We start from the raw sequence: 12487 nt of genomic DNA on the forward strand, positions 1-12487 counted from the left end.
TTTTATTTTATTAGCATTAACCAAACTTGACTTCTTTCGTGTGTTATATATAAAGCATAAGTACCGTACTATGTTTTTAAATAGAAATCTAATATACCATCGTGGTGAGGGTACCGTAGACAGGAACAAAACTCTTTCTTAGTCTAAGGCACAGCACAGTGTGAGATAGCTAAAATTGGTGTTGGTGATAAATGTACATTGCTACAATATCTCAATTTTCATTTATAAAACAAAAATAGACGCTTATCTAACCGCTTTGGTTGAATTTTATTCATTTTTCTTGTTCATTTTTAGATTCCGTTTTATCCGAGTCTTTGTTTATCCGAGGTACTCTCGGTCCACATTGTTGTGAATAACCGCGGCTCTACTGTATTAAAAAAAAAGCAGGAAAACCAAATTTTCCCCAATATTTTTCCAATAACAAAATTCTTCATGTAAATATCACGTCTCACAGTAGAAACAAAATAATCAGAATAAAAATGACTGGATATTTCGGACAATTTAGAGCCTAGGTTGGGTTTTTTTATTTGAGGGGGGGGGGGTCGAAGACATTTCTTATTGTAGATCTGGCCGCAACCTTGAGTAGAAACCGTTCTGTGACCTTAGATACCTTTTTTGAGGTGGCTTTATTATTTGAATTATCACAAACAAAATTCAAGTTTTATCACTGACAAATCCAACAACTGTAGACGGGATCTAGTTTAATTTGGGTAGAAGATTAAGATTGAATGTTTCCTAAGTGGTGATTTAAATCCTAACTTTTCGTATGAGTATCTAAGCGCCGAGTAGTTCTAGATTTATTTATCACACTAATATCCGTTTATTCAGTGCAATATGTACGCAACAAATATCATATAACTTGTGAGCAAGTAATCACTGTGAAGACTTTCTCCGGTTAGATTAAGACACTAAAAACATCAATATTTAAAACTCGGGGGAAGGGGGATTCATTTCACTGAATCATCATCTTTTTAATAAGCATTCGTTCAGTTTTGTTGATACAAAACGCACAATGCGGGGAGAGGAAATAGACCAACGGCTGCGCAGAAAAAGAAGAGGTATTACACTTTGGTAGTACAAAACTGGGGAATATTCTCATCACGTGTTCACAATGTGAAGAGGGGTTGAAGATAATGAGAAGCAAGGTTTTGAGCAGTATGGGGTGCAGTGGAAATACATTTTTTATTTAATGGTCTATCTCTGGATATATCGCCATTTTCTTTGATATACCATTAATCTGATTGGCTCCTATGCAAATGCGGGGAACTCCTGCTATCCAAGAAAAAGTGTTGATTCATTTACAGGCGAAGATACAACAGGACATTTTTGGGTGACTTTATTCTCCATGATAACACGCGCAGCTCTACGATCGAATGTATCGAGACATAATTCTTGCCTGAAAGAAGAAAAAGAATATGCTACTCTTAATATGCCCATACTAGACTAGCGTGTATCCAGGATAGCCTGCCTCAAAATTGTTAATGTTCACCTAGTTCTTCCAATACAATTTTAGACTGTCTTCCTAAAAAAAAAAAAAAAAAAAAAAAAAAAAAAAATCCATAAGGTTTGTCTGCATTTAACAGTTCGGAATTTTTGAGCAGGCCTTCATTAAACAGGCTCGGTCCATGGAACCTCAAGAGTCCAAGGATATATGTCAGGGTTCTGTCAACTGTATTCTCATAAATATCAACCTTTTTAATTTTATTTAACGCAATTAAAACCATTATTATAAAAATACAACCTTTCTATTCGCCTTATTGCTAAATGGATATATAAGATAAGTTTATTTTTGTCCACTTACAAACGTGCAAAAAGAAGTAGAGTAAGGCAAAAGAAAAGAGAAACGAAGTGAAAAATATAAAGAAAAAACAAATTCTTAACAATCCACAGCACAGAATTTATCCAAATAACTGTCGTAAATACTGATAAATGGTATAAAATTACCCTAACCATTCATATTCGTTTGAAACGTATAGCTCTCCATAATTCATGACGTCTAAAAGATTGGGAACAGAATATTTGTGCAAAATTAGAGTATTCCTACAAAACGACAGGAAACTTGGCAGAAACTTGGACACACGACAAAATCCCAAAAAATCTGCAACTTTCGGTTTCAGAAAGGGAATCTCATATTGGTGAAATATTGAGCGTGTGGGGCTCAGCCAGGGAGTAATACAATTTAGCGTGCACACGTTTCTTATAACTGTACTTCAGCGTATAGCTGCCGTGGAAGCTTGTTATGCGTGTTCTACCGTAAGTACACGAGTACTAAGCTCATTTGGACCATAGACGGGGATTATATGCAAAAATTTAGATCGAAACTATAGGATACATTCATATAACATAATTAAGATGATTGATGATTAATTAATCATCATTTATTGTAGTCTCAACTTACTACCTAATGCTGTGGCATTCAAAGCAGCTATGTTAAACAGAAAAAGAATAGTGGAGAAAGGAACATGTTTCGCCACAGTAGAATTATTGTTTTTCATGCTAATGTTTTGAATGGGGAAAAATAAGAAGGGAGCTACTTAGAGGTATCCCACAGTGGGGGAGCTACCCCATAGCCCCTACAAATGAATTTGTCTTCAGAATTCCATTTGGGGGTACTTTTAAGTTTCGTATATTTGAAATGTAGCCTATCTGGAAAAATAGGCTCGCGTAAGATGAAATATACAGGCTATTCTTGGATAATGTTCGCTCAGAAATTTCATCTTCTTATCTACTACTACTAGTAACAACTCACCGCAGCACCAAGCCGCCTGAGGCCAACACAGCTACGCACGCTCCTCCTCCACCCCAATCTATTCAAAGCCTCCCTTTTTACACCCGCCCACGAAGTTCCCATTTCCTTTAAATATTCCTTTATGACGTCCTCCCACCCCAAACGAGGACGACCTGCTTTCCGCTTAGCCCTAGATGGTTGGCCGAAAAGAACAATCTTCGGCAATCTGTCATCCTTCATCCACACAACGTGCCCTAGCCACCTCAACCTTTCTTTCATTATAGCCCTACAGAGCGGTATTGAACCACATTCATCGTATAGCCTATTGTTTGAAATACGGTCAGTCAGCCGGGTACCCAGAACAATCCTTAAGCAATTTCTCTGGAAAACATCTAGCAAATCTTCATCCGCTTTTCGGAGCGTCCATGCTTCAGAGCCACATTTGACCACTGTCATCACTGTAGCCTCTAATATTCTAACCCAGGTTTACAGACTTATCTTCCTATTCTTCCAAACTTTTTTTAACTGTGAAAAAAAACCTGAGCCTTGGCTATTCTACTTTTAACATCTTCACTGCTCCCACCTTCTTTAGCAATAATACTACCAAGGTAAGTGAAGCTGGCCACCTGATCAATCTTTTCGTTATCCGATGTCACCTTTCCATCTTCATTTATTCCTAGCCATAGCGACTTAGTCTTCTCAACAATCATTTTTTAATCTATTCTAGCAACCAGAACTTGCAGCACCTCTAAAAGCTCATTCATTTTGCTCGCACTTTCCTCTAGGATGCTTAACATTATCATGATCTAAGTCCGGGAAAATTTATCTTCCCCGTTTTATTCCGTGTTGTCCCATTGCCTTTCCTGTGCTCCTAAAGACAAATTCCATCAAAATAATCCATGTAAAGGGGGATAGAACACAATCCTGCTTAACTCTTCAATTAATACAAAACCAGCTGCTAACTTCATTTCCTACCTTAACCGCAGCAGTGTTATTCTCGTACTTAGCACTAATCATTTTAATGTATTTGTCTGGTTTACCATACAAGGATAAAACCTTTACTAAAGCTCTTCTATCAACAGAATCGAAGGCTTGCTCATAATCTATAAAATTATTCCAACCATCTTCCACATTATCAAATTTTAAACTCTCAAGTTTAGTATTCAACTGTTCCAGGAAAGTTTCTCTCAAATTCTCATCCTGGAGTCTACCAACATCATAACTTCCCGGGAGATAGTTACCCTTCCGATATTTCAGCTTTAAATTCACCCTTGACACTACTAGATGGTTTTTATCTAAGAAGTCTTAAATTCTAATCAGTTGGTAAACTTGTATTTACTGTACTCCCATGCAACCAGGGCTTCCACTTCTAGGGAGACTACCCTATTTTAGGGAGAAATCACTTCTTTAAGGGACACTTATTTTGAATCTAGGGATAAAGCGAAATCTGGGGTAAAGTAAGGATTAATGATTTTAGGAAATCCCAAAAGAAAAAATTCGACCAAAAGTTTGTTCACTAGTTGCTTCAGTTACCAATGTTTAAAAATTGGATAGATAAAATAGTGTCAAACAAGTCAAAGAAAAATACTTATGTACCATACCGTAGGTTCTGTTTGAAATATGAATATTGGGGGAAATCAGAGTTGACCAGGGATGCTCTGACCAAGCAGCATATAAAAGCAAGAAATGAAATTGAAACAAAGGTTAGCCGTGGCAGCATTGAAAAACTTGTGACTGCAGTCAGTAATTCCAAAGAAATTGAACAGCGCATCTGCATATTTTCGGAAGAACATAATCTGCCATTACGTCTTGCAGACGGCTTGATCCTTCTTCTAAGAAAATTATTTCCATAAGACCAGGACCTAGCAGGGGTCACTCTGGGTAAACAGAAAGCTACAAATATTTTGCGACATAGTTTTTCTTTGGTACTACACAACCAGTTAGTCGAGTTACTCAAAACTGCTTTTTTCTCCGTGATAATTGATGAGAACACTGATTGTACTAACGATAAACAACTAGCTATCATTGTAGTGTTTTTTTAATGAGAAAGATCTAAACCTTTATGTCGAAATATTCGACATGGTTAAATGTAGAGATGGGTCGGCTGAGGTTCTGACTAACTGCATCAAACAAGTCATTGAAAAAAACTCGATTCCCTGGCCAAATATTGTTGGATTTTATGCAGACACTACTAACGTGATTTTGGAGCCCATAGATCTGTTTCAATGCAAATGAAAGCTATGGTGCCCCATTTGAATGTGAAATGCTCATGCCATCTTATTCACTTATGTTCATCCTATACAGGCTTGTCACTTCCAAATACACTAGAAGACATGGCGCGAAATATCTATGCCCACTTTTCCAGAATTGCTTTCAGTTGAGATGGTAAGTATGCTGAATTTCAGGAGTTCTTTCACTGCAAAGCACTCTCAATTCTGTACACCAGGACAGATCCGATGGTTGTCCCTTCAGTCCTGCATAAAGAGGCTTATTGATCGTCGGGTTGCTCTTACTCAGTACTTCATAGTAACCACGTTTGATGACCCAACTGCAACCAATAACCTTATCTTCTCAACATTACAAAGTAAGTTGACTAAGCCACACCTTGAATTTATGGACTACCCTCTCGGCCTCTCTAACGAATTCAACACAGTTTTTCTATCTGAGCTTCCACTTCTTCACTCCCTAAAAGCAAGTTCCAGCAAACTTGTGAATGATGTTGTGTCTAACTTCAAGAAACTGGACTATATTCGCAGTGTTGGTTTGTTTACCGAACTGGATCCTTACCTTTCAAGTGAGTACCTGCCTTTAGACCAAACATATATGGGAATAGATTCAACCGATTCCATGCAAGAACTCGTAGATGCTCAAGAGCCAAGTGATAATATTGATCTCTTTTACCAGTCTTGGCGGAAAAACTATATAGTCCTAATCAAGCAGATCCAAGACCGTTTCAAGTTTGAAGAAAAAATTTATGACATTTTGGCTTTGGTTGAACTAAGGAATGCAAGAAATTTGAAGCAAAACTCTCGAAGGCCACTATTTGTGAGATTTCCTGTTCTAAGAGAATAGTGTTGCCTCCAGAAAACAGACATAGAATGGAGGTCACAGGCAATGACTGATGTTTCTGAGCTTCATTTTGGAGATGTCGAAGTTGAAGAACTGTCAGTTTAGCAGTAATGGATGAAGATATTTAGTCTGAAGACTTACAGTGGCGAAATCAAGTACTCGGAATTGCGAAAGTGCATATCATGGATATTCTCTTTACCTTTTAGCAATGTACCAGCTGAGCTTTTGTTTAGTCTCCCGAAATTAATCAGAACAGACATCCGACATATTGTCGAGGAGTTCACACTAGTCTCACTTATTCGAGTCAATTACTGGTTGAAAAAGGAAGATGAAACTTCATCCACTTTCAGCATACCGAAAGCTGTCGGTGGCTTCAAGACGAAGGCAAACGCTACGTGCGATGAAGTGTTGGAGATGACACTTAATTAAACTTTTTTATGTGTTCTTGGTAGTGTAAAAGATATTATATGTATCCTTATCTGAAATAAAAAATAACAATTTGATGCTGCGCTATGTTTTTTTCATGTAGATTGTATGGAAATGTAAGGCAAAATATCTCGTTTTTCTAGGGAGAAAAATATGGAGAAGTAAACTGCTTCTTCCCTGGTCTTAAACATGGAATATTTTTTAGTGCTATCATTTGATATCTAAACTCTCTTCCAGTAACCTCTGAAAAGGAAGGGGGTTTAGTTTAGGGGCCTTAAAATTCATGCTATTATCCCCCACACGCTCTCTCGCTTTCTCTCTCTCTCTCTCTCTCTCTCTCTCTGTATCTCCCTCTCTTTCTTTCTTTCTCTTTCTCTTTCTTTCTCTCTCTTTCTCTTTCTTTCTCTCTCTCTCTCTCTCTCTCTCTCTCTCTCTCTCTCTCTCTCTCTCTCTCTCTCTCTCTCTCTCTCTCTCTCTCTCTCTCTCTCTCTCTCTCTCTCTCTCTCTCTCTCTCTCTCTCTCTCTCTCTCTCTCTCTCTCTCTCTCTCTCTCTCTCTCTCTCTCTCTCTCTCTCTCTCTCTCTCTCTCTCTCTCTCTCTCTCTCTCTCTCTCTCTCTCTCTCTCTCTCTCTCTCTCTCTCTCTCTCTCTCTCTCTCTCTCTCTCTCTCTCTCTCTCTCTCTCTCTCTCTCTCTCTCTCTCTCTCTCTCTCTCTCTCTCTCTCTCTCCCACACTCTCTCTCTCTTTCTCTCTCTCTCTCTGTATCTCCCTCTCTTTCTCTCTCTCTCTCTCTCTTTCTTTCTCTCTCTCTCTTCCTCTCTCTCTCTCTCTCTCTCTCTCTCTCTCTCTCTCTCTCTCTCTCTCTCTCTCTCTCTCTCTCTCTCTCTCTCTCTCTCTCTCTCTCTCTCTCTCTCTCTCTCTCTCTCTCTCTCTCTGTATCTCTCTCTCTCTCTCTCTCTCTCTCTCTCTCTCTCTTAGGCAGATTAACAGTAGAAAGAAAACAGTTCTGTTTTGATGTTCAATTTTCAAGATATTGACTAGATACATTTATTATGGGCACCTTACACTAAGTCCTTAATTTAATTTGAAGCCATTTAAACAGGCCCTTAAAGTGTGCAAAAATTTTTCAGGGCCTGGTCACTGGTAGCGACTACAACTTAAAAAGAAAGAAATTTATATATGTTTATATTTCTGTATATACACTTCTGTACTTTGATTCATCTTTAACTAATACATTTATTCACTTACTTTAAATGATCTCTTATTGTAGCGGTCGTAATAGCAACTTGACGACCTTGCTCAATCATTCTATCTCGTGTACTGACTAAGTCGCTAACCCTTTTCTCTTTCGCGTTGAGTTGCTCCCGTATGGCTTTTTCTCTTCCTTTTTCCTCGGCTTTAAGCCTAAAGCAAGAAATATTAGATAGAAAATGCTAGAGATAGCTTTGAGCAATACTTGGGATTTTCCTTACTTTTTTCATTGTTTACTGTCATATTTAATAACATTTCTAACTTTTCGTTGTACAGTAGTTGTATCTGAGGCTTATTGATATATATTGTTTGGAACCATTTGGACAGAATGATTGATCAATTTCAGTGAAGTATTTTACTCCGTTACATGGCCGGTAAATATACTGTCCCAATGTTTAAACCCATAAGAAACTAACAATATAGTTTTATTCTATCCTATACAAGCTTATTTTATTGCTTTTGTGGTGAAGTTCAGTTTAATCTTTGCTTTTTCTCCATTTCATGGTAGGCTATTTTCTCTTTTATAATCTTGTTCCTTTGATATTTGCAATTGATTTTATTAGTGACGACTAGTCGAGTATGTTGGCAACAAATTCTCGTTCATTTCTCTAAGTTTTTTAATTTTTACATGGAATAACTAATTAATCAAAAGTTAGATATTTAACTTTTTTTCGACGCAATATTTTAAATTAGGTATCTTTTTCCCAAACCACACTGCCTTTCTATGACGAACAAATAAACATTCAAATGGGGATAAGTCCATTTATTGAGACAGTGAAAACAGGTACAAAATCCTATATATTTCGATCATAATCAGTAGAAATACTAAAGTGTTAAAATTAAAACTGAAATATTTATACAAAACGAAATAACTAACTTCCGGGTCATTCACTAGATTTTTCTGAGAGTGTTCAGAAACAGGGCTCATTCAAAGTCTTCAGATGTGGATTTCTTCTTTAATCTTCCCTCGTGTAAATGAATTTCCAATGAAGATGGCAAACTCTTCTCTGTCTTCTAATTGCAAAAGAAATCGTCGGCTGAGAGCCGTTTTGCCGAAGATAACAGTTTTTGTCGAGACTGAGTTACAAAAAAAAAAATTCTCTTTTGAATGGTCTAATTGACATTTCTGTTAGACGGCAGCGCTATGGCTACAGCCGATTTTGAGATACAAACTTCAACATTTTCAAACTCGTTTTTCTGGGAATTTTAGAAAAACATTCGGCAAAACCGCTCTCAGCAGATGAAATGTTGAATTAATTGTGGTATGCTTAAATGGTCTCATCTCCCCATATATACGACGCATTTTTGACGGTAATGCCTTAAGGCAGTGTGGTCTGAGAGCAGGCTGTCCAAGCTCCTGATTTTCCATGAAAAGACAAAACATCTGCTGGACACTACGTGGCTACAACTGCAACACAACTATGTAACAACTTTTAAATCAATCATGATGAGAAAAAAATAAGTACAAGAATTTTCAAAATACGTAAACTCACTAAAAAAGGCAAGAAAATTAAAAATATATCATATTGATTAGCAACAATAATACTTTAATATTAATTTTTAACTAAACATAAATAATATAATGAAATGAAAAAAATATAAAGAATTAAATAATAATAAACAAAGAAATTACCTTTCATCGCCAAACACTGATTTCCCATCCAACGAAAACTATTTTTCAAGCTATAATTTTTTTTTAAGTATGGGCTCTGTCTCCTGACACTATCATTGTCTCCTAACACTATCTCCTAACACTATATTATGGAAGAAATTCCATAAGCCCTGCCCCACAAAATCAATGTTAAATGCTGTTTCTGTGTCACTACTGTACTCTGTCAAAAAGTAAGTACAAGGTCTTGTAAAATAATCATGCAGAGAAATGTCAGATCTAGATGATATAGCAAGTCTGAAGGATACAACTCAAGATGGCATTGGTTAGTAAACAAAGCATCCCAGTAATCACGGAGTTGTTCGTTATCCAATCTATTAATTTCTCTGAACAAAGAATATGGAGACATTTGTCGTCTCACAAGGTTACGCCTAAAGGGGCAATAATTCGGACAGTATAGTCTTTATTTCTGATAAAGCAGCTAAAGATATGTTCTAAGTTATAGTCCAAGTTTCTATTTTATTGTTTTATATATTGCCATTCTAGGTGGAAAAGAACCGTCTCGTGAAACTAGTTCCTGATAATGAACCTTTTACAAAGCTTACCCATAGAAACTTGTTAAGTTGTATGTGTGTTCTATATTAGAACCCTTCAGAGATTTTCTTTCAAAGAGGCCAAAATCCTAATTTTTTCCCATCAAATTATGAAGGGTGTTCGACCTGGCTATAACAAAAATACCACTGACCTTTGAAAGGAGCATTTCAAAGTAAATCAATTTTCCTGTGAACAAAATTGAATTTCCAGAAATTTAAGAAAATGATAAGAACGACAGACATAGAATGGAGGATCTTTGCAGCATAGTTTTTATTTCTTCGTATAATCAGAGCTTGGGTAATCAAAATACTTAAGGAATGATAGACGTGTATATTCACGCTAATGGAAATATTTAACCTACTGTTTCATTTTCTGTTTGTGTGCCAGTTCTTTTGCATTTCTGTCTTCTTCAAGGATTTTCTTCCTGCGAGCAATTTGCTCTGCAGCTGATTGCTGGGCTCGTCTTGTAGTTGTCTCTTGGATATCTGCAACATGTTGTCGCCATTTCTCCATTCCATCCTTTAGCTCTGCGAGAAACTCCTGAGCTCTCATCAATTTTTCATGCTGTTTCTGTCTATAAAAAAAAAAATTATGAATTTATGTTGGCACTTATAATTAAAAGATTTCGTTGTATATATCAAAATAAAAAAAAACTTAGAATCCTAAAAAATATAAGTAACCAATTTTACATAACAATTATGCCATAAATTCACATAGACAGTTATGCTTTAATTTTTCCATAAGCTTCCCTTCATGTGCAAAATCAGGCTTTCCCTTTACCTGAAATACTTTCTTTTGTTTTAATATCGGAAAAAACGCAACATCCACGTTTTCTATTATAAAAAAAAGATTATTTTTATTTAGGTTGAAAATTTTCTTTGTCCGATAGATGGTAATAATCTTTATACTTCTATTCTCAACATAAAAATACTGGGATGTACAAGTGAAGTAACAGGCACGTATGTAGAATACATGTTTTTTTTAGGGGGGAGGGGTATAATAAGAAAGATTATTCAATAAGCTGAATAAGATGTTCCCAGGATTCAAGAAAATTTAGGATTTTAGAGGGTCCCCTTCTCTGTGTACACGCCTGATAAGTAGCAAAGCTTATACTCTATTTACTTGAATATTTCAAAATTGAAAGAAAAAGATAATAAGTCAGACTCATAGCTCACGGTACAACAATACAATTATTGGACTTTTTTTATTGATTTCATTTTATGTTAATCTTACCTTCTTTGGCCCAACTCTTGTTCTTTAAATCCTAATTGGTGTGAATAATGCTGGGTAACCTTTTTTTGCTTTTCTTTTAAAGACTCTTTCAGTTCAGTCAGGGAGGCTTCAATTTGTTCTTCTATTTGTTTCCTTCGCTCTTGGAAGCGAGATTCATCTTGCTGATTAGCCAAAAGCAGACGCTAAAAAGAATATAGGTTTTTATTTGTCATGACATATTTCACACTAAACAGCCACCAGCTATTTCTACTCCTAACATCAGCAGCAGTTTTCTTTGTATGTCTGAAAATGAGCATCAAAGCTAATTAGATTTACGTTGCAAGAGTAACAAGTGCTGCGTAAGCAGTACTTTGATTTTGTATTTCTGCTATCGATTAATTATCATAGTTGGAAATAATCTTTCTCTGAAAAAAATATTGAACATATTCCTGAAAGACAGTCTCAGATTAAGTGTGTTCTTAATTCCAAGTCTATTTTCTATTTCGTCACATCCAATCAATGTTGTTAGTTTCAAATTGTGCCGTGTGTACAAGCTATGCTTTATTGCTTTGTCCAAAAACATGAAACTTAACAGATTCTACGTCGTTATTTCTAAATTTAAAGCATGTTTAAACTAAGTTGACGTTTCTTTGCCCAAAAATTACTGAAACACCAAATAATTGTTTCCTATCCATTTTCTGATAAACATAAAGTGATTCAATTTTAATCATAAAGTAATTGCGAAATAAATTGCAGAACTGCGTCACGGCTTTGAATCATTATTTATAATATTTGCGCAGCTGCTTGCATAAGGACAAATTTTCCCTACCCTAGAACGTAGCGGAAACGAACAAACTATAAACACAAGTATTAGTCCCTCTCTCTGAAGAACAATAAGCTTTACAATTCTTTCTTGCAAGTAATTCGCTAGGATAGACGCCGATCAATGAACGTTTTGGGCCTGTTAGCCTCTGGAATGTAAAGCTCAACGGCCTAAAACTTTTTAAAAATGTCTGCTCAGCTGTAGCTATCCTACTACCAAATGTGGCACTCAGAAGGGATGGTGGCCTTTAAAAATCCATCCCCTCTGTTATTTTGGCTTAAAGATTAATTTCCCCTCAAATTTCGAGTTGATTCGAGGTCAGAAAAGGTACATATGATCCTGAAAATCATCATTCTTCTATGCAACTGACCCGAGGTTTGCTCGATGAATCTGAAGCCCAGTCGGTGAAAAAAAGACCTCTTCATCTTTCTGCTGAAAAGCTGCTAATGGCAGGTAAAAAGGGCCCACTTGTGCCTCCGATCAGACAGATGGAACATTATTACTTTCTTCCTCTTCAAACATTGCTCAACATGCCTGATCTCCTGCTAAAAAACTGACAGCGAGAGGGAGGGGTTCCGAGAGGCCTTGTGCCCACTTTATGCCCAAATTCCTACAGTTTTACGATGTCAACGAGGGTGTGATTTATATATGGCCCAAAATAACTATTTTTGCTCTTAAATAACTTCTAAGATTACACTAGCTGTGCCTGAAAAAACGAAGCAAATTGTGAAGAAGAAAAAACAAGGATATTTTCAGCCAGTGAAGAAAAGGAAGGAT

General features: G+C 36.4%; 1 protein-coding gene across 1 annotated transcript in view; it reads right to left on the reverse strand.

Moving 5' to 3' along the window:
- Nucleotides 1-802: 802 nt before the first annotated feature.
- Nucleotides 803-12487, reverse strand: part of LOC148949371 (uncharacterized) — a 196019-nt gene continuing 184334 nt past the window's right edge. Inside the window, exons 10-13 of the mRNA XM_089092936.1 lie at nt 10909-11090; nt 10037-10249; nt 7470-7625; nt 803-1396 (exon numbers count right to left, since the gene is read on the reverse strand). Coding sequence (XP_088949062.1) covers nt 1273-1396; nt 7470-7625; nt 10037-10249; nt 10909-11090 — 675 coding nt within the window. The 3' untranslated portion in view covers nt 803-1272. The remainder of the gene's footprint in view (nt 1397-7469; nt 7626-10036; nt 10250-10908; nt 11091-12487) is intronic.

This window comes from Artemia sp. Qi Xiang Cuo, chromosome 8 (genome assembly GCF_049724085.1).
Source record: "Artemia sp. Qi Xiang Cuo chromosome 8, ASM4972408v1, whole genome shotgun sequence".
Lineage (NCBI taxonomy): Eukaryota > Metazoa > Arthropoda > Branchiopoda > Anostraca > Artemiidae > Artemia > Artemia sp. Qi Xiang Cuo.